Genomic DNA, 21,015 nt, shown 5'->3' with positions numbered 1-21,015 from the left:
CCACAACAGCCTTTTAGCTCCAGGACAGGCTAGCAGGATCTTCATGAGATTAACACAGCAGCAAGTCCCTCCCTCCACATCAGCCAAACATCCAGCTTGTCACTGCCTGGTGTTACGGCAAAATGCAAAAGCTCTTTATTAAAAAAGTAGAGCAAAACCCAATATGAAAAATCACAAACACAAACCAACCAGTCCACACAAAGTTTAGTCTTCCAGTTGCCTCTTAAAATATGTACAAGTTCGTTTCTCTCACTGGAGAAACTAACAGGAGGCTCTGAAACTGCTGTCCTGACAGAGGGCTCCGTTTTCTCCAATTCAGACCCTCACATCCCTTCCCTTTCTTCATGCCACATGAGGACTTCTGTTGCCAGGAAAAGGAAGCACTTTCTCCCCTTTGTGCTCAGAGAAGTAACTTCAAAGCATTGCTCCTCTCCAGGGTAAGGCCCACAAGACAGCACTCAGCTCCAGGATCCTGAGAAGCCAGCAGGACATTTTTGCCATTTGTCATAGCAGAATAAAATCCTGTTGTGTTTTGGCCACAAGAACTCCAGCCAAGGGCTGCAGTTCACAGTGGGGAAGTGCAGACACTGACCCCCCAACACCCTAACCCTACCCTTTCCATGTCAGTTGGTGTTACAGAGGCTTCAACCATGGCCAAAGCCCAGCTGTCCAACAAGGACATGGACAGCACCGTACAGCAGTCCCCCTCTGCACAGCTGTTTCTATATATAATGAATGCATATCTACTGCCCATCACCACAGCTGGGGCCACGGAAGGGCAGGGTAAAAGACCCAAAGTGAGCCCTGTCAGCCGTTGCTTCCACCCATAAGCACTGGGTATAAAAGCACAGGTGGGTAAGATCTGGTGTTTCCAACAGCTTTGGGACCCCATGAGCAAAGTAAATGGCTCCCACCTAGAGGGAACCGTAAATACTGCTGCCCATCATTTACCCAATTTCACTGCAAACAGCCCTGGCATCCAAACAAATGCTTCAGAAAGGCCGCTGCCCGGGGAACATGCAACCCCTGGTAATAATGGGGTGCGCCAACAGGCTGGTGCTGTGTAAAAGAACACAGAAACTACTTCAAATGCTGTAGCAGTGCAGGGGAAGGGCTCCACATCATGAATTCAGACCCACGAGCCTCTATCCCAGCCCTGGACGGTTGTTTCCTCCTCTCCTTTATGCAGTTGGGAGCAAGATTTCTGAAGAGCGATTTCCCACATTTGCAAGCCTTCGTGTCACCCCACCGTGACAAAACTGTCCTGCTTAGAAAGAAGGGGCTGTACCTGAGCTGCTCACCCTCTTCCTGACAGCAGGTATCTGGATTCTTTAAGCCAAGCCTTCATTTCCTAGAACTGTGGGCTCCCAAGGGGGAGCCCTGCACATACGCCATGATGGCATTCTGCAAGAAACTTGCTCGCTGGGCCTCTTCTTCCCTCATCCTGGAGATGTCAGCCTCTTTCATTCTCAGCTTCTCTAGAAGCAGAGAGATCTCACCTTCTTTGTCCAGCAGTGCCTCGCGGTGATTACTTGATAGGACTGTGAAAGAAGAGCAGCATTAATAAAGAAAATTATGGCATCCCTAGAATAGACAGGAACAACACATTATAGGCACAGCCAAAAGCAAGGGAAGGAGGATGATCAACAGCCACACAAGAGAAGCTGCATGAGACAATGTGAGAGGTTTTGCACAGACAAGATGTTACACCTCACTGTGCAGGAAATCCAAACATTTTGCTTGCTGTGCAGCTTTGGGTAGTTATCTGAGTCTGGGTCTCTATAAAATGAGGGCAAGAATCCCTGCAAATACATCAGGATGGAGGGTACTACTCATGGTCGTACGCACAGGCAGAAAGCACCGCTGTCACTACCTGTAAGCGTAGCTCAGTTCCAGGCCCGCTGTTGGGTAACCCAGCATTACCATTTGGGAAGCATGAAAGGATCCATCACCTTTCAGCTGTCTCTCCAGGGCTGAAATCTTCTCTCTCAGCCCTTCCTGTGCTGTGCGTTCAGCCTGCAGGTGTCCAATTTGCTCCTGTAATTCCACTTTCACTTTATTCACCTCTGTCACTTTCTCCTCTTCTTTACTGTTCAGGTCCTGACACACAAAGACAAATCCACGAATAAACAAACAACTTCAGAGACTTGTTCTGCCCCTGCAGTGACTATATCTCTACTCCAGCCTTAATCACCTGCTGAAGTTCCTCTATCCGCCTTCTGAGTCCATCAGCATGCAGGCTCAACTGATTGGCTTTCGCTTGGGCCTCGGCAACCATTTGTTTTTGCTTAAGGCAACAATTTTGAGCTTCATCCCGTGACTCAGTCATCAGCCGCAGCTTCTCTTCTAGGTGTTCTAGTCGTTGCTGCTGTAAGGCACGAAGGAAAATGAAAATACGTCCATCCTATTCCATTCCTGCACAGGGATTATCCCCTTTTTGTTCCCAACACAGTGAACCCTTGGTTGAGTCAACTGGCACTGAAGAACAAGCACAGGACTTAGCCATAATAGATACAGCACTTCTCCCTTGCATTCAGGAGTGAATCTAAGCTGCTTTCTGTTGCCAGAGAGAACATTCTGATGGAGATGCTGCAAAGCCCAGCTCACTCACTGAGGAACAGAGGCACGTCCTTGGTAAGAAGCACCAGTGCCACTGCTGGTGTTTACAGTTAATGTTCTATCTTCACTTCCTCTATACCCCAAATGGCTCTGAAATGCTGCTTTATGCAGCTAAGCAACTGCTGTGTCCTACCACGGACACACATGGCAGCTTTTATACTTTTGTAACTCAGTAAAGCATTTTCTTTTGTGATGCTACATTCTAACATTTTGGTGTATTTTCCTCATCCCTTGTTCTGTTCCACAGGGCATTGACTTAATTGCCATTTTCACAATGTTCAGTCCTACAGTTACTTTTTTTATCTGGCAGCAGCAGCCACCTGAGGAAATTCCTCTGAGTCCAGGGAAACAGGAGCAGCCCACGAAAGCTGCTGTTAAACAGAAGGATCGACGTCTGACTGTTAGTTTCAGAAGCTGGCAACTTCAATGAAATCTGCTATGACAATATCCACAGCAATTCTGTTACTACTGGAAGGCAGAGAGCAGGTGGAGAGAGTGGTTACACTCTGGAGACAATTCAAAGCAGACTTTTCAGGACTCCTTCCTCAGAAATCACACTATTTGTAGGCCAGTGAAACCCAGAGCAGGAAGTTACTCTGCAGTTCCCTCAGACAAAAACAGGCTAGGCAACCAAATCCACTCCTTCCCACAGAGGCAGGGTCCACAGACAGCTCTTGTCCTTACCTCCTCCAACCGTGCCTGATTCCGGACTTTTATTAACTCCTCCTCTGCTTGGCCTCGCTCAGTGAGTGCAGCTGCTTTGACTTGGCTCAGCTCCTGCCACAGAAACATGACAGATCATTCCAGACAGAGAAGCTGCATCACTGCAACACTGACCAGAACACATTGGCAGCTTCCAGTCACAGGCTACAACGTGACACAGCTGTCTGTCTCACTCTGTTAAGGAAAACAAACCCAGATTAAATACCTTTTTTTGCCCCAAGATTGCCATCTAAATCCAATGAGAATTTCAGTTATATGAGGGCAAGCAATGGATGAAGTTTTCCAAAGACAGGGGAATAGGAGATGGTAGTGCTGGACCTAGCTCGGGGAACAGATAAGGAGAAATAATCTACACTACTTGGGACCACACAGGAAACCTGTGGAGCATCCATTCTCACCTCCTCCAGAGCTATCCTGATGGCCTCCAGCCTCTGGATCCTGTCCTGCATGGAACGTTCACTGGCCTCCATGTGCTGTGTCATATGATCCACCTGTAAAGCAGTGGAAACCATTTAAGCGAGTGCCAGAAAACCACTCCTATCTCCAGGCATAACAGCGTGGCCATTCTGCATGGGAAAGAGCATCCTCTCATTGACCCACCTACCACCAAAGAAAAACTCTTACCTCCCTCAGAGCTACACTAGGAAACTGTAATATAGTCAGAATCTGCCCTCTAGAAACTGGGAACTTTAGAGAGAGATCCCTTCCAGGCCAAGATGAAAGATAGAGTCTGAGCTCTCATCTTCAAGTGTCAGAAAACACCAGAGATTAATTTCCTAGTTGTAATGTGGCTAAAATCTTCCTGGCCTATATCTTTTCTTACAAGATTTAAAAATCTTTAGAGAAATCTATTGGTATAATTTTATTTTTGGGAGATTTCACACCTCAATGAACATTCCAAAGAGAGCTGATCATAGCCTCCTGTCCTGTCCATACTCAGACAGAATCCCTGTGAAACATAACAGAGGAGGAACTAGCAAGCTGAGCCCCAGTAGAGGATTGGTTGTATATAGCATGTATGTCTCGATTTCCTCCATTATGCATCTTTATTGCAGTGAGCATGACAAGACTGCTTATTCATAATTTCCTCTATGCACAGCAAGACTGACACAAGTGCCAGCCTCCAAATCTCTTTTGTAGAACCACATACTGCTCCGGCCCATACTCTTGCAAGCTACAAAATCTTACTAGCTGGTAGAATGTTTTGTGATCTCTTCAGCTAGGCTTTGTTTGTAGAAATGGCCTATTATTTCCATAGTAAGTCTAAATCCGCTGATTTTTCAAGTTGTTTAAGAGCAGATGACAGCAAACAATGACCTCCAGTGGCGCCTGTATGTCAGGACCAAAGAGAGGCTAGCCTCAGGATGCTGCAGAAACTCCATTCATAGAATCATAGAATGCCCTGAGCTGGAAGGGGCCCACAAGGATCATTGAGTCCATCTCCTGTCCCTGCACAGCACACCCCAAATTCACACCAGGTCTCTGAGGGCCTTGGCCAAGTGCTTCTGGAATATCACCAGGCTGGTGCCGCGATGCCTCCCTGGGGAGCCTGTTCCAGGGCTCCACCACCCTCTGGGGGAAGGACCTTTCCCTAACGCCCAGCCTAACCCTCCCCTGGCACATCTCCCTGCCATTCCCTCGGGGCCTGGCGTTGGTCACCAGAGAGCAGAGATCAGCCCTGCCCCTCCTCCTCCCCTTGGGAGGGAGCTGCAGAGCGCCATGAGGGCTGCCCTCGACCCCCTCTGCTCCAGGCTGAACAAACCCAGGGACTCCAGCCGCTCCTCATACAGCTTCCCCTCTGAACCCTTCACCAGCTCTATGGCCCTTCTCTGGACACTCTCTAGTATCTTTATATCCTTAATGTCCTGTGGTGCCCAAAACTGCGCACAGTACTCAAGGTGGGGCCGCACCTCACCTTGAGGCCGCAAATTCCCACCTCTTTTAACCGAAGGGATTCCATGTCTTCAAGGCTTTGTTTAAATCTTCTCTTCTCCATTTCCAATCGTTCTGCAGGTTAAAAGCATGCATATCACAGTTATGGTATTCCTACTATGTAGGCTATATTTATACTCTGTCACAAACTCTTCCACCCTTTTTCCTTGGATGCCTTGCACCACTGACTCACGGACAGTAATCCCAACCCATAGGTGTCCACGAGCGGTTTCTGCTCCTCCACTCACCCTCAGCCTGCACGGCCCGCAGCTTCAGCTCTGCTGTTGTGTTGGTCAAGTCTTGTTTTACCTGGAATAGCTGATCCTGCTGAATTTTGCACTTCTTCTCCAACTCATCCACCTAAAAGGAAATTACCACTACAACGGATTTTCTTTTGCTATTAGCAGAGAAAGTTGGCAGTACAGAACAATCAGCAGAGACACAAACAATGATCAAAGTAGAGGACGTATAGCCAGAGCAGGAGTGAACAATGCCCAAGTCCTGCTTCTCAGCCTTGGACTTGCTTTCCTACCTGGTTTCTTAGAAGCAGATTTTTCTCACTGGCAGCAGACAAGTCATGCAAAAGCTTGCCTTCCCGATCAGCACCTTCCTGCAAACAGAATCAAAATTAAGAAGCTGTACTCACCTTAGTTCTTGCACTGCCAACCTACTTCAACCAACTCCACACCCAGCTAAATCCAACCTACCCCATAAAACACCACAGCTCCCCTCCCCTAGCACTCACTTATCTAATTTACACAAGAATTTCTGTACAGCAGCTGTATTTAACCCACTGAAAATCATGCTTGCCTATCCCATCCAGCACCCCCCAAATCTATACAAACCAGGTCTGACCTGGAACCCTGCTCTCAAACTTAACTAGGACTTATCAAGCTCACCTGCTTTTGCTGCTGGAGCTCCATAAAGTGGCGCTCAGCCATGCTGGTTTGTTCCTGCTTTGTGGCATTCAGTAGCTCCCCCAAATTGTGCACCTTCTGCTCAGACAGAGCCAGGGCAGCTTCAGTCATCTGCAGCCTATACAGAGAGACACTTTCCAGAGTCCCTTCTAGGGGGAACACTTCCAGTGGGCTCTCCCCGCCACGCCGTACAAGACATTAACACATACTTGGCAGTGGATGAAATCAGGCTAGCTAAATGAGGCTTTTTTTTTTTTGTCCCTGGGGAAAGGACACCACTTATCTCTTCACTCAGCAGTCTCTGCAAACAGTGAGTGAACCAGGACTTCTCAGAGCCTGGTATCCCATTGTGTTTTCCCTGTGTTATCTTCCATGAGCTGTTTTCCCTGCCTGGACCCCTCCAGGATTTGCCCCTCTCACAGAAGAACAAAGCTGGCTATTTTATATCACTGCAAGGTCACTTAAAATTCGGGACAGAATTTTAAACACAGGTAGCAGAAGCAATTTTCTTACTCTGTACGTGAGGGACATGTCCATATTGAGGCATGGCATAATGAAACTACCTTTACCTGACAGAATTGAACAAGCCAGGCTCATCAGTGTTTGAAGTCTAACCACTGTCACGTGCATATGGCTCTACACAATCTAACACTGCTTTTAGCCAGCTCATTGTTTCTCAACATACAATCTTGATGGTCAGGTTCCTCCATATCTGCAGTGGTTCTGTCTGTAATTCACTTGCTCTTACACCAATACACTGTAATTTTACTTAAAAGCAGGCTAAATATCTAGCATGGCAAACCCAAAAGCCTGATCTGACTGTAATTTCTAGATATTGCTGCAGAACTAGGCGAAACAGTAAGCCAGCCACTCTACAAGATTATCCCCCTTCTTTACAGCTCTGCTCGGCACTGCCTATACAGCACAGAACAGTGAGAAGGCTAAGGTTTTCCTCCTCCATACTTGGCTTTTAGTGAATTCATAATAGAGTGTTGCTCATCCAATGCTTCCTGCAGCTGGCTGACTCGTGCTGCAGACGTCCTGCATTTGGGTGGAAAAAAAGAAAGGGGAAAAAAAAAGGGTGGGTAATTTCATAGAATCATAGAATTATAATAATAATTTCTTCCAGGAAATGGAAAGGGCCTCCATTGAAGGCCCAATTCTGCTATGAGAGAGCAGAAAGCACTCAGAAATTCAACCCACCTGCCACTCCTGGCTATTTCTTCTTTCTGCTTGTCTATAGTGTCCATCAAATCCAAGAACTGTGAACAAGGCAAACATCAGTGAGAAAATGAGTTGCATCACTTGAAGCATTTACATTTCCCATCTTTCTCTTCCTAGTGACAGGTGAAGACAGGCCAAGCCATTCTACTGAAAGTAAGCAAACTGGAGGTTTGACGAGTTCATTAGCACATCTGGCTGAGGTCATCAACTATAGGGACTCTGCCCCATTAGGTGTCAGAAAACAGACTCATCTTTCTGGGTTTTCACCACTTGGGAAATATCAAACCAGTTCAAAAGCACGAGTGTGGGTGAAAAAAAAAATCATCAAAACTCCTCCAGAATCCGGAGTGAGTATGTTCAACAGGGCATGTGTCCATACCCATACTGTCATGGGTTTGATTCCTGGGCAACGTAGCTCAGAGGAAGGACCCAATTTACTATATCACGCTGTGTGCCCGCCCATAACGATGCACGCGCAACTTCAGGTGCACGATAATCCTGTCACTGAGTGTTTCATGGGGACACCAAGGGAAAGCATAGGATGCCAGCTGCCCCATCTGAACTGCCAATGTGTGAGACTGCTGACCTGCTTGGTCTTCTCATCCTTCAGACTCAAAACCTCCTTGCTGAGTATGTACGCTCGGTTCTGGGTCTCTCTCAGAATAGTCTGACGGTCTTGGTTGTGATCCATGGCTTGTTCTGATGCAGAGAGAGCAGGAGAGCACACACGTTTCTAAAGCAACAGAATAGCAAGCACCACAGGAAGAGATAGCACTCAGGATGACACCTGGCTATCAGAAGCACCAGGACAGTAGCCCTTCTCAGGCTGGCCCACACAGAGCGACCGCTCTGACCTCACAGACATAAAGTGGGGTGGAATTGAAGAGAGTATTATATATGGGGTAATCAACACCCCAGCCACAGGAGAGCCATTCAACTCCACTGTGGGTAGGACAACAGCAAAGGACAGACTCTATTAGCCGTATCCAAACTTGGTTACTCAGAGGCAAACTAGAGCCCCAGGTTCTCCTGCATTCACATTGCATAGTAATCTCTAATTCAATCAAAATTTTTTTTCTTCTTGCTGATAAAAGTGACACCTCCAACCTGACCAGCCCTCATTAAAGGACAAGAGGAAGTGATGCAGGGCACTGTGTACATGCTGTTGAGAAAGGGAGAGGAGGAGGGATAGCTCTCTTCTGGAGCAGCAAGCACCCTATATCCCTAATATGCTGAAATGGGAAAGGAGTTACTGATTCTTCCCTGTGCAACGAGTAATACTTACCCACAGCTTTCAGGATGTCACTAGGAACATTATTCCCAGCCAGCTCCAGCCTCTTCAGGGTCCTGTTGCTCTGCAGACAGTTCAGCAAAGCTCGGCCACCCAGAAGCCCAATATTATTCCATCGCAAATCTATAAAGAAAGCAAACTTTTACCTTGGTAGTTGCACATTTGAAAAACACAGGGTTCAAGGGAAACCATGCCCTTTATACAACTACAGGCATGTCTAGCTAACCCCAGATGGCCTCAGCACAAGCAGAGGTGAATACTGTCTCCGTTTTCAAGATGAATGAGAGGGAGGGAAAATGACAGACAAAGCAGGAAAGGCAAGGATGAATCTTAAGTGCAGTAAAGTACAAGAAGCCATTACAGTTCAAAAGGTACACAAGTCTGTCCCTCACACTTCCATCTCATGAACCTTCCTTCCACAACCACAACCTGTGGATGAGAAAGAACTGGGCACCAAGAGCCACATTTTCACCCTAGACTGATAGGAATTGGGAATGACACTGGGTCAGTTGCAAGAGATCAGGGCAGGCTGCAATGAATCTGGAGACATAAGTGTGGCCAAAGAACTAGTTGCTCTTACCCAGCTCCTGAAGGCTGGTGTTTTGTTTCAGTGCCATGGCCAGCTCTCCGGCCCCTTGATGGTTGATCTGGTTGTTGCGCAGATCTAGCCGCTGGAGAAACTTGTTTGCTCCCAGTCCTTGGCAGAAAAAGGAAAAGCCCTCCTCCCACACGCCGAGGCTGTTCCATTCCAAGATTAGGCTAGGGAAAATCAGACAGGATCGGAGCCTACAGAGCTTGAATGACACCTGGATCACGGTGCCCATTCAAACACCCAAGTCCCTCTAATAGAGACTCATTTTCAGAGAGCAGGATGCCACTAGGGCCATGCATCCTCAGAAAGGGCACCTCCAGTTCTCATTCCTTCACCTGTCCCATCCCTGACAAGAAATTGCACCACTTGACATTCCTCCTACCCCCAAAAAAACCACCCTCAACCCTTTTCTAATGATGTCTTCCATCCAGCGGAAATAACAGAAAGAGAGCTAGATAGAATTTTTTACCTCCTGATGGATTTGTTCTGCCTAAGAAGTTTTCCCAAGGCCTCAGCTCCCACAGTTCGCAGGTTATTTCCCTGAAACAAAAGTCCCAGGTGATCAGTAGGCTACACCCTGTCCCAATCCAGCTATCCCATCAAACACCAGCAGGTACACCCCAGCACCTGATGGTCTGAGTAACATTTTCAGCTTTTCAGAAAATAAAAGACCCCGGGGAGGAACAGTGGATATATACACCATTAGTCTTGTGAGGCATCATGACTGAGAGCTTGCAAAAATCACAGGATCAGCATGGCCCATAATGGAATGGGAAATGCTGATTCTAGATAAGCAGGACCTTTTCAACACACCTCATTAAAAAAAGCTTGGCTAGCTCTAGCACATATGAGAAAAAAGGTGTGATGCAGTTTAGGACTGTAGATTCAAGGGAATAGCTATGGGCCAAAGGAACACAGACAGAAAGTCACTGTTGTGGTAGAGCGATCATCACATCTGAAAGTGCATGCTTAGTTCCGAGTCCCAGGCTAGCTGAAGTTGGAGAAACTCTACAGAAGCACAAGTCAAACCACTCACTGATTAATACAGAAACCCAAAGAAAAGCCTACATATGCCCCATGTGACCAAGCAGCAACTGACAAGATATGTACAGCAATAACTTCCTATCAAACAGAGTAACTGAATAAAAACAGACAACGAGCTGCAAAGTAACTTTGGAAGGTGGTGATATGGTGTCGGGGGCGGGGGGGGGGGCAAGGGCTGGGTCACTTGAAAACAAGAACTTTACAGAACATACCTTCTACAACAATCCTGCACCAGGACTGTCTGTTTCTAACCCTGATTAAGCTTGTGCTCCTATTTCTTTCCCCACCTCTTTGTCTTAATGTCATTTGACCAGACTCACCTTCAAATCTAAAGATTTGACTGTGGTGTTGGAGCAAAGACCATGCAACAGGAGTTTTACACCTGAGTAGAAAAAAACCAGACAGTGTTTTACTGTATGTGTGCAACCCTCTGCCTGAGCATCCTTCCAAACAGGCCACTCGGAAGACATGGCTACGATAAAATATATGACTTAGGGAGGGGCCACAGCTCCTGCAAAAGCATGAGCCTAACTTTCAGGGCAGAAGGTTTTCTTATATATTCTCAGAGAAAGAGGTACCTGGGTAGAGAACTGCTTGTTGCCCTACACACCTTCCTAACAGAGCTATGAAAATAGCCCGTGCCCTGGCAGGCCTCGCAGACAAGGGGCTTGCTGGCTTGCTGAACCTCCGCTCGCGCAGCGGGGACCGGGTGGAGGCTCATCCTGCCCCCTACGGAACCCCCCGCTCGGTGCTTGCTAGATTTAATGGTCTGGCGATTACATCCAGCTATCTGTCACCTGAATCCTCCTGCCCCGGCAGCCGCCAGCCGCCCCGCCTGTTGCAGGCCAACACAGCGGTTTGTACTCTCGAACACGCCGCGAAACCCCCTCATGGCAACAAAGGGGTTGGTGACCGGCTTCCAGCGGCTCTGCCGCCTCCCCGAGCGGCCCCCGCCGTCCGGCCCGCGGCCGAACGGCTCCGCTCCCACCGCCCCGCCGAGCCCCCCTCGGTCATCCCCTCGGCCGGGGGCCCCGCGCCCACCTTCCTCGCTAAGGCCGCAGTCGCTGAGCGCCACCTCAGCGAAGGGCGCGGCGCCGGGCAGCAGCCGGCCCAGCGCCCCGCACGTCTCCAGCGAGAGGCTCTGGGCCGCCAGGTCGAGGCGGCCGCGGCCCGGCGCCCCGCCGAGCTCCCGCAGCCGCCGCAGCACGGCCTCCTGCGGCGCCGCGCCGCCCGCCGCGCACAGCCGCCCGTAGGCCCGCCGGAACTCCTCCATGGCCGCGGGGCCGCGGCGCTGCTGCCCCGCCCGCGCTTCCGGGAGGCGGGAACCGGCGGCGCCATGGCGGAGCGGGACGGCCGAGCCGGCGGCTTCAGGAAGGTGCGGCGGGACCGGTCGGGGGGGGGGGGGGGGGGGGGAGATCGGCCCCGGGCTGCCCACCCGCCCCGCCCCGCTCATCCGCTCTCCTCTCCGCGCAGGAGACGGTGAACCGGCTGCTCCGCCTCCACTTTCGGGACGAACGGACCCGAGGTACCGGGATGGCGGCGGTGACGGGCGGGCCCGGGCGGGGCGGCTCCCCGCCTTTCGTAAGCGCTTTGTCCTTGCAGTTAACGGCGAGGCGCAGCTGCTGATGGCGGAGATGCTGAATGTCTTCGTCCGAGGTGAGCGCCCGGTGCCGGGCCCACGGTCAGCCCCAACGCTGACGGGGCGCCGTTACCGGCCCGAGGGACCCCACCCCGGCCTCCCCGCAGAAGGGCACCCCCGTCTCCTTCCCGAGCACCGAGCCAGCTTTCGGCTCACCCCGGCGTGCTCCTGTCCTGCTCCGCCGCTGCACCAGGAGCGACGGCCGGGCTTCTCCTCCCGAGAGCTGGGCCTCGTCCCCCGGGACTGCGTCTTCCTCCCGGAGAAGCAGCCCCCGCCCCCTCGGGGTAACTTCTCTACGACCCCTCTAACACCTCCTTCCTTACACTTCTACTGCAGAAGCGGCGGCACGAGCAGTGCGGCAGGCTCAGGTGGAGGATCTGGAGAAAGTGGATATTGAACATGTGGAGAAAGTGCTGCCACAGCTGGTATGTAGCTGTAGAAACTGAACTGCACTTGAACAGGATAAGGATGTGGGCTGAAGCAGCTTAATCCTCTTCCTTGGGGGAGACATTCAGGGACCCAGCAGATGTGTTGACTGGCTTGCTGCTCTCTCCTTACAGCTTCTAGATTTCTAGAGGCCTCATGAAGCACATGTGGCCTGCCAGCAGAAGATCCTGACCTGACAGTGAACATCTGGCTCATCCTCAGAGTCCAGCTCTAGGAAGAACAGTCTCAACAACTTCTGCTATTTTGCCTCTGTTTCCCCTCTCCTTTACCAAGCATGACAAAGCCCTCAGCAACTATGCTGTCAGATGCTGGTTTTGAGAAGCGGCTGCCACACGCTTGTGTTGGTTGGCTAAGTGTGTAACTCATTTCCATCTTGCAGCCTTACTCCTTTAACAGTAGCCTGTGCTTCACAGCACGGTAAGATGCTGTTGCTTTCTCAGCTAATGTGAGAAACAGGTGCTGCTTCACAGAGATGCATGGAAAGATTTAATGGCTGGAAATGTCGTCCAGACTTCAGGCTCTCATCACCTCAGCAGGCAGCTATGGCAGAAACTTTAGGTCCAGCTCCAAGCCTGTCTAATGAATAGGTTGTTAACAGGAGCTCAGTCACAGACTCTTGCCAAAAGCAGGTAACTGATCTTTATTTTATAAATAAACAGTGTCTGTCCCTCACTACCTTCCAGTATTTCTCCAGGGCTGTGACATCAAAGAATGCTTGGAACCTTTTAACCATTTGATATTCTCCTCAGAAGCTGCTTCCCCTCTGCTATAAATTTGTTCTCACAAAGAAACATCAATAAATTAAAACCGAGTCACCCTCCCTGGTGTAGGCTCTTTGCTGCAATTAATCATCGAAAGTCAAGTTGCTTCAAAGACTTGCAAAGTTTCCCCCTCACCCACCCTCTTCTCTAAATCTTTGTAGGACGAAAGGAAAAAGGACAGAATAACAAACAGCATGTGTGAGAATCCCACATCATGGGACAGCCTGGCCCCTCAGCCAGCAGGGGAGCCGGGGGGGAAGCTGTGAAATAAGAAACCTTACACATGTAGGCAGGACCCGCACAACTGAACTGGCTTTGTTGGGAAATAGATAGCCGGCTGCACGAAAAGCAGCTGACACTAGCGTGTCTTAAGGATTGCACACTCTGTTGTTGGCTATCTGTAGTCTTTATGATTAGTAATAGCGAGCAATTTTTTTTCCCCCCCATTGACAGCTGTAGCAGGAGAAGGCTCAGTAGGTCACCGTACTCTTTCAGCCACAAGCTATCACGGTCATCACTCAGGACACCAGCCTCCTGGAAACTTCAACTAAAACCACAATTTAATACACATTCTTTCTGATGACAGTACCAGCTTAAGCAGCACCCCATCCCTCTGCACTGCAGCCTCTTTGCCAAGACAACTGTTTGTGCAGCTGTACAACGAAACCGATGAAGGAACTGACCTAGTTCAGCCTTCAGCCCCACAACCATATGGTAATAAAAGGCAATAGCAAAAAAATGCAAGCAATACTACCTTTGAATGCCCCAAAACCCCAGGGATGAGTTCAGCTACTATAGCAGAAGTGATGTTGAAACAAATCCAGCTCATCAGGTATCTGCGTGTATTTTGATGTGGGAAGGTAGGATTCCTTTTGGCAACTACCTCCCTGAAGAGCCTGCAGTTTTAAATACCAGGGCACCTTGTCCCTCTTAAAGACTGGAGAAGCATCAGCAGAACTGACCGAGGTAATGCACACAGTTAGCGACGTGAAGTCCCCTGATCCTCACCCCTGTACTTAACCCATGAAACTGCCCCAGTAATAATGATACTGTTGCTTGTGTCCCTGAACTTTTCCTTCTGTTTTCCCATATCAGGTACTTGCAGGGGATAGTTAAGGTACTAGCTCTTTGTCAAAACTGATGGAATCAAAATAGGTAAGCAAATCAGTGCTATTTGATGTTGCCTGTGCTCTTCAAAAAACATGACTAGCGCATCTGAAAGTGCATTACAACTTCCCACTGCATTACAACCAGACCGCTTCTGTTTAGTCTAACCCTGTGAATCAAACACACCAGCACAAGTATATCATCACCTACCATTACCTATGGCTATTAGCTGGCCCCTGGTATATCGTGCATAAATTCAGCAAAGCAGCTCTGGCTGCAGTATACCTCTGACTTCTGTGAAACGAGTACATCCGACTTCGCACCCGAACCAAGATGCAGATAGTCCTATGGAGTGTAAGCTCAGCCCACGCTTCATCCGCTCAAGTAATAAACTTTAAACATTATTTTAGTATTTTTTGGTTTGCTGTAGTAAGTCTTTTACAGCCTGTCAAGCTCAAGAAGGCCTTGCTTTCCACAGTAAGGATTTAGGGCAGCAGCTGTACATAGCACTCTTGCATTCCCTGCTGCCAGCGGCCGCACACATTCCCTGTTTGTGTTTGGGTGTCATGTAAGAAATCAATCAACATTTTTGCTAAAGCATTCTTCTCCCTCCACTTCGAGTATCCTTTTTACTCTTCCACCTTTCTTTCATGCCTCCCCCTCCCTCTGAGTTTCTTCAAAGCATCTGGGAGCATTTGGAAGTAATTAGACCTGAAGGGAAATGTTGGCCAGGCTGGGAGACAATGACAAGTGCCAGGAACCCTGGGTGCCCTTTCTAGCCACTTTGAAGTTCATTCAGATGGTACAAAGCTCCGTTTTGCTTTGTTGAAAAAAGATGGGAGGAAGGGAATGAGGCATGACAGGCCCATTGAAAAGAGAGCAGGTTCCTGTGAACTGACAGAGAAACTGAGTACTGGGGGAAGAAACATATTATCAAAGAGACCGACAAAAAGGCCTCCTATAGCCAGGCTGCTTTATTACATCTACAAATTGTGCAGATGCACACGTAGTTCAGGGAACAATTGTCTATACAGGGAAAATGGAAAACATGTTATTACCGTAACATGGAACCCCAGCTGTCCAATAGGAATCACTGATCCATGGAGAAGACTTCAAATAAAATAGCACCATGGCTACTGTGGCATTATAGAGTTGATCTCCAGTATAATCACAATTCCAACCAACAATATTCATCCCAGTACAACACCTGTAGGAGGCAAAGATCTAGACTAGTGCTTCCCTCTGTACACTAACTGCATTGCAGAGAACAGCTACTCTGCTGTGGAAACATTCAGACCATGGAAGTCCATAGATCAAAGGCTATGTGAAGAGACCCTTTTACTGGATGGTTTTTTCCTCACTGTAACTGTAAATGACTGATGTTAATTATTTGTGGCGAAAATAAAACACAGAGCTTGGGGCAGAAACAAACTGCATTCCATTACCAGATACCTGTGTTCCTTCTTAACAAGATTCTGGCAACGGAAAACAATACAAGTGCAGCAGACCAAGAGGTTCACAGGAAAAGCCTATGTGAACTATTTTGAGTGACTGAAGTGGTTCCTCTTCACTCACTTTCCAGCCATCTATGCCCAGAAGTATCAGCAGCGCTAACCCCAGCCAGCAAGAAGCAGAGAGAAGTCTTATTCTAGGCAGCATTTAACTATAGGTAAGAATGAATCGGGTCATATCTTGCTGCTAGAATTCAGGCAGCTAGACTCAAGTTACCTCTGCAGGTAGATCTGGGAAGATTTGAGTTTAAAAATAGGGATAGAAACAAAGTCCTTCACAGAAAGAACATAGGAATTATTTCCCGTTAATTCTCTATTCATATTATTTGCATGCAAGAAACCTTAAATTTAACTCTAACCTTGCTTCTGTAGTCACAAGGACCACAAACAGGCCTTCCACTCCTCCAAAAGGTGAAACTGGCATCTGAAATTGCAATTTTCTATTTATAACTAATGTTCATACAGATTAGATCTCTCCAGAGCCAGCAACGATTTCGTACACATTCTGCAAAAGTTCATCAGGAAAGAGGCACAGCTGACTGCTCACTGATCCAGCAGCCCAGAATGTTTCATCTCTTCCCACCTACAAAATAAACATAAGAGCATGAATACAATTAACCACGCGATCTGCACTGTATCGTTTCTCAATAGCATGATCTGGTTGCTGAGGGTTCTACACGCTGCTGTGCTCAGGCAACAGTTGGGTGGCATGCAGGAGCATTTCTTAGGGAGATGGAATGGTGAATACATCATAACTTTCAAAGCAGGGAACTTCATCCTACGTGTTGTTAACATGCATGTTAGAGCATGTTATTAACCTTTTATACCAGCTGTTAATGGGTAACCTGCACAGGTAGGTGAGATGCCATTTCGTACTTTATCCAAATAATCTTTACTTGGGAAAGAAAATTCCACTCTTAAGAGGAATGCTTCAAGCATACTTGGGAACAGGAAACAGTAAAGATACTGTTTCCCACATGATCTGCATCAGTATCCCAGTACCAGTCTAAAACAAAGCAGCCACATCAGGGAAACACCGACCCACTGTTTGCAGCCTTCCAGCAATCATTTCACACCTTACGCTACACTTGATGGGGCTGATGGCCTCACAGTGTCTTCCAGAATCAAATACTAAAATTTTCATCCAGGAGTTAATATTTGGCATTATTAGCCAGGAAGTTCCACATAATTCTTCCTAGTTTTATTGCCATTAAGGGGGTTGATTGAAAGACTTCCCCCCATCCCTTACCACTGCATCAAAAAGTGAATATTGCCAATTGTTTAATTCAGGAATCCTTCTTCTAGTTACTTCATATTTTGTAACAATTCTCATATAAAACCACACATACGCTATTGGTTCTGAGACTAAAAAAAAAAGTTGCAGTTTTCTGATCAGGATAAACCAAGAAAAAAATTCATAATGGAGACTTGGTTGCAATCTTAACTATGGAAAACCACTACTGTTCTTCAGTGAAGATTAAAAACAGAAAGACCAACTAAAAAAAAAAAAAAAATCAGGAGAAAGTAAAGTGCTAAAACAGACTACACCAGCAAAGGAAAAATAACAACAGAGGTTTAACAGATGACATGGGCCCTTGGTATGTAGAATATCATGCCCATTAGTATTTGAACTACACTAGCATAGTTAAGACCTCGACACATTAAGCCCAGAGCACAGTTAAGAGTGCTGCAAACATATGGAGTAGACATGAGACTCAACACTGCCCAGAGCCTGCATTCAGATAAACCTGAGCCTTCACCGGAGAAGTCACAAACTGATCTGACAAGCATTGAACCAAATGTCCTGCAAGGCTTACGCTGACATCTTCAAGAATATTGTCAACTTCCAACACATTTGGCACAGAGCCTGCCTTTCTGGGGAGTTCAGAATGACAAGAGCTCTCCTCTGATTTCATGATACCTGGCAGCTTCAGCCATTTGGGTATTTTCCCAGGAGCCCTTCTCAACACCTGTGGAGCTTCCTGTATGCTTGCTGGTTCTGGCTGCTCATCTGTCTTTTTGTCACTTCCCACTTCTGGTTCAGACAGGGGTGGAACTGTTGATTCTGAAGATGACGATGCAGAAGGAACTAACGATTTGGACAAACTTCTGAGGAAGAAAATAAGCAAGTAGAATTAAGCTTAATTTTTTCATAATAGCCTCTTGTATCACCACCACCTTTAAACTTTTGAAGTCAGATTTAAAAGGCTCTTCTTTTTCAATATAAAAGCCCTAGGATTTACTTGATTTAGTCACTGAAATCCTACTTTGCAAAGCAGGACTCAAAGCTATGAAATATGACAGTATGACTGTTCCAGGAGAAAATTAAGTCCTTGTATCTTCAGAGTACATTTCTTTGTAATAAGATGGGCTCATTTCATACTTCCCATCCCTGAAATACTCACCCATTTGCAACTCTATTCAGTCCCAACGTACCTGGCTACTAATAAATCAGCTGCAGAAGGGGAAACTGCAGAGCTCAGCAGGTCTGATTTCAGGTAACAATCTGTTTAAAAATGAAAGCAAACAGTTGTTTCATAACACAGAGACATCAATCACCACAGAATCATGTAGCCCTCAGCTCAGCAAATACCTACCCTATATTATAGTGAACCTCCATCACCTTTCTCCAAATGACACAGGACACTCAAACTATGACAGTTTCTTTCACAACTCAAGGTGCCCTATCTCGTCATTCACACTTCAAGATCTTGACATTTTCTTTCAGTGCTCACTGCATCTCAGAAACTTCTGCGAAGCCAGAGCATGCTTTAATCTCTGGGAGAAACAGAGATCCTAAGCATAAACCAGAGGTATCAAAAAAAAAAAATCAAAGATTCAGATCTGTTCTCCCATCTCCAGCCAGTCCACTACAAGAGGAGGTCTATAAAAGTGTTTCATAGTCATCTGTCTAGTTAACGTTTTGAACAATGGAATCTCCTTCTACAGAGTTGTTCTTCTATCATTCTTCTCCCCAGAGTAGACAATGCCTACTCCAGAGCCTAACAAATCTCATAAGAAAGGTACCATGTCTACATTTGTGCTCAAGCTAACTGACCAAGCTAGCTCCAAAGAGCTTCAGCCATTCAGAATGGGAACATTTACCACCAGTCTCAAGGACTACATTATCTTTTGTTGGAAGAACTCTGAACACAAGGATGTAATTCTTCTGGGTCTACTATAGGAGCTACACAGTCAGCTGAAGAAGAGAGGAAATTTACTTACCCCTGCGCTCCTCAGATCCAAAATGAATTACAGCAGTTGGAAAGAGTTTAGCCTGCAGCAAAAGGGGAAAAGAAAAGATCACCAATCGTAGATACTTTCAGAGTTCACTGTGAACATTAGAGACAGGTTAGACAGCTACGGACAAATTCACAGAGGTTAAGCTGAGGTCACTGAACCATCCATAATTCAGAAAAGGCAAAACCTGTGTAGAGCACAGGGCACTTAAAGTAAAAATCTATGATCTATTCTACTACACACAGATAACAAGACCTGTACAGCAAGTGCTCACCGCACTGGTGACCTGCCGTCTGTTTTCCTCTGCCCCCATATCTCAGGCCATTATATATCACCCACATTCTCCACTGCTGAGCAGATAATGTGAGTATGATCAAGAATCTGCCAAGACCAGAGTGCCTCATAGCAGGAGAAGGAAAATCCAGCTATGCCCTCAGAAATCTATTCTAGATTATTCTGTTACATTTATACCCTGTCTCTAGTTGGAATCTCTCTAGTTTCAACAGCTTTCCAGGATGCAGTCTATCCTTTATAAATTCAGCCTCAATTCCTACTTCCGATTTCTCAGAATAACTGCCATATTCAAACATTTTTTCATCCATTTAGCTCATTATGCGACCTAGAGAACTGTAGCACTTCCTTTTTCATGTCTGCATTTATCAGTCTGATGATCTTTGTTTCATCTGCAAATGTTATTAATGATTATGCTGTGATTATATATCTACCTCCAAACCAGATAAAAATAATGAACAAAGTGTGGCCAGAATTCCAGCAAAACACCAGCATAAGCAATCTATGTTTTTCAACAATTCCTCTCTATTATTTGAGATGGCAGTCAGCCAAATCACAATTCATTTAATGTGTGCTTTAATTACACTGTGTGTCACACCTTTAAAAACCCCCACATATAGGTCATGAAGCACTGAATCAAGTGAAAGTAAGTTAAGTATGTAAATGTATTGAGTCTGTGATCTCTTAAGTACTGTCTCCATCTAGAGAGACTGGTGATAAAAGGATAGTGGCACAGTGCCGTGGCTGACCACATCAGTGGAAAGCTGGGCGACACTGCCTGTCTCACTGGGAATGGCCCCAGAAAGGTATGCACCACATTACCTTGAATCTTATCTTTTCACCTATCTTTTCAGTCCTCCACAACAACAAGCAGTTTCTGGTTAAAACACATACACAAAAAACCACATTAAATGGAGCTCCCATTAGCTCATAACCTAAGAGAACAAACTCTTCCTTCTGCAACCTAGGAGTGCAATAAAGCTGGAATCAGCTTTTGCCACTCTGTCATTAACTACCACTCCGCAGAGGAGACACTCTCTGCAGGCAAAAAAATGGGGGGGGAAAGAAGTGGAAATGGCTACAATTCCAGTCCACATGCCTGGTTCCTAAATTAATCTGTTCGTTGATTTACCACACTGCTTTATACTTCAGTTTCCCCCATTTTAAGGTGTATACCCATCACACAGGGAGAATAAAATGGCAACTCAGGTCTCTCAAGTTACTCAGATGTAATGCACCAGATAGTATCCATCTCGTCGCAGTTCGTCCCCCCCCAGTTTTAAATAGCAACAAATCAAAATGAAGCTTCTGACAACTTATGCTGACAATGACCATTCTCACCATCATCTCCTTTCATTGCTTTACACTAAGTCTCTTATGTCATGGCTAAATAGCTTTATGCAACTACCTCTGCATAAACAAACACTGAATAAAATGCAATACAAAATATTAATTATGTTCAACATAGTAACACATTAAATGACACACTGTTGAGAAATCATTTGTCAGTAGCTCAAATGAGGACCTACTGGACAAATAATATTAGACGTAAAAGAAAAATAACTTTCAACTAGCCCTAAGTAATATAGAGGATCAGATTCAAGCCAAGAAGAAACAGTGATTACAGTGTAATAAAATTCAACGCCATAAAAAATGAAAACATATGAACAATTAACA

The 21,015-nt window shown here is 46.7% G+C and overlaps 3 protein-coding genes across 10 annotated transcripts in view; 1 reads left to right on the top strand and 2 right to left on the bottom strand.

The window, feature by feature from the left end:
• Window positions 1-112: 112 nt before the first annotated feature.
• On the bottom strand, window positions 113-11,680 carry LRRC45 (leucine rich repeat containing 45). 8 transcript variants are annotated; one of them, XR_010375455.1, is made up of 17 exons: window positions 11,384-11,680; window positions 9,768-9,838; window positions 9,287-9,465; window positions 8,701-8,829; window positions 8,002-8,114; window positions 7,395-7,453; window positions 7,155-7,232; window positions 6,174-6,309; window positions 5,807-5,884; window positions 5,523-5,634; window positions 5,279-5,349; window positions 3,741-3,833; window positions 3,304-3,396; window positions 2,195-2,368; window positions 1,953-2,100; window positions 1,289-1,541; window positions 113-472 (listed from the first exon to the last, which is right to left on the bottom strand). XR_010375455.1 is itself a non-coding variant. In XM_064467170.1 (17 exons), the coding sequence occupies exons 1-16, from the start codon at window positions 11,678-11,680 to the stop codon at window positions 1,345-1,347; spliced, it is 2,028 nt and encodes a 675-aa protein (XP_064323240.1). In that variant the 3' UTR covers window positions 113-472; window positions 1,302-1,344. The 8 variants fall into 8 exon arrangements, 7 of the variants coding, with proteins under 7 accessions (XP_064323240.1, XP_064323241.1, XP_064323245.1 ...); XM_064467170.1 differs by having other exon boundaries at window positions 1,302-1,541; XM_064467171.1 differs by adding an exon at window positions 10,663-10,724 and having other exon boundaries at window positions 113-1,541; window positions 11,384-11,615.
• Window positions 11,593-13,248, top strand: CENPX (centromere protein X). The gene is made up of 5 exons (XM_064467242.1): window positions 11,593-11,717; window positions 11,816-11,867; window positions 11,945-11,998; window positions 12,318-12,406; window positions 12,542-13,248. The coding sequence occupies exons 1-5, from the start codon at window positions 11,679-11,681 to the stop codon at window positions 12,554-12,556; spliced, it is 249 nt and encodes an 82-aa protein (XP_064323312.1). The 5' UTR covers window positions 11,593-11,678; the 3' UTR covers window positions 12,557-13,248.
• A 2,004-nt stretch (window positions 13,249-15,252) lies between these two features.
• ASPSCR1 (ASPSCR1 tether for SLC2A4, UBX domain containing) overlaps window positions 15,253-21,015 on the bottom strand; it is a 48,877-nt gene continuing 43,114 nt past the window's right edge. Inside the window, exons 13-16 of the mRNA XM_064467182.1 lie at window positions 19,033-19,084; window positions 18,244-18,313; window positions 17,729-17,916; window positions 15,253-16,390 (exon numbers count right to left, since the gene is read on the bottom strand). Coding sequence (XP_064323252.1) covers window positions 16,377-16,390; window positions 17,729-17,916; window positions 18,244-18,313; window positions 19,033-19,084 — 324 coding nt within the window. The 3' untranslated portion in view covers window positions 15,253-16,376. The remainder of the gene's footprint in view (window positions 16,391-17,728; window positions 17,917-18,243; window positions 18,314-19,032; window positions 19,085-21,015) is intronic.

Source organism: Phalacrocorax carbo, chromosome 16 (assembly GCF_963921805.1).
Source record: "Phalacrocorax carbo chromosome 16, bPhaCar2.1, whole genome shotgun sequence".
NCBI lineage: Eukaryota > Metazoa > Chordata > Aves > Suliformes > Phalacrocoracidae > Phalacrocorax > Phalacrocorax carbo.
This window is presented reverse-complemented; position numbering and strand designations above follow the sequence as displayed.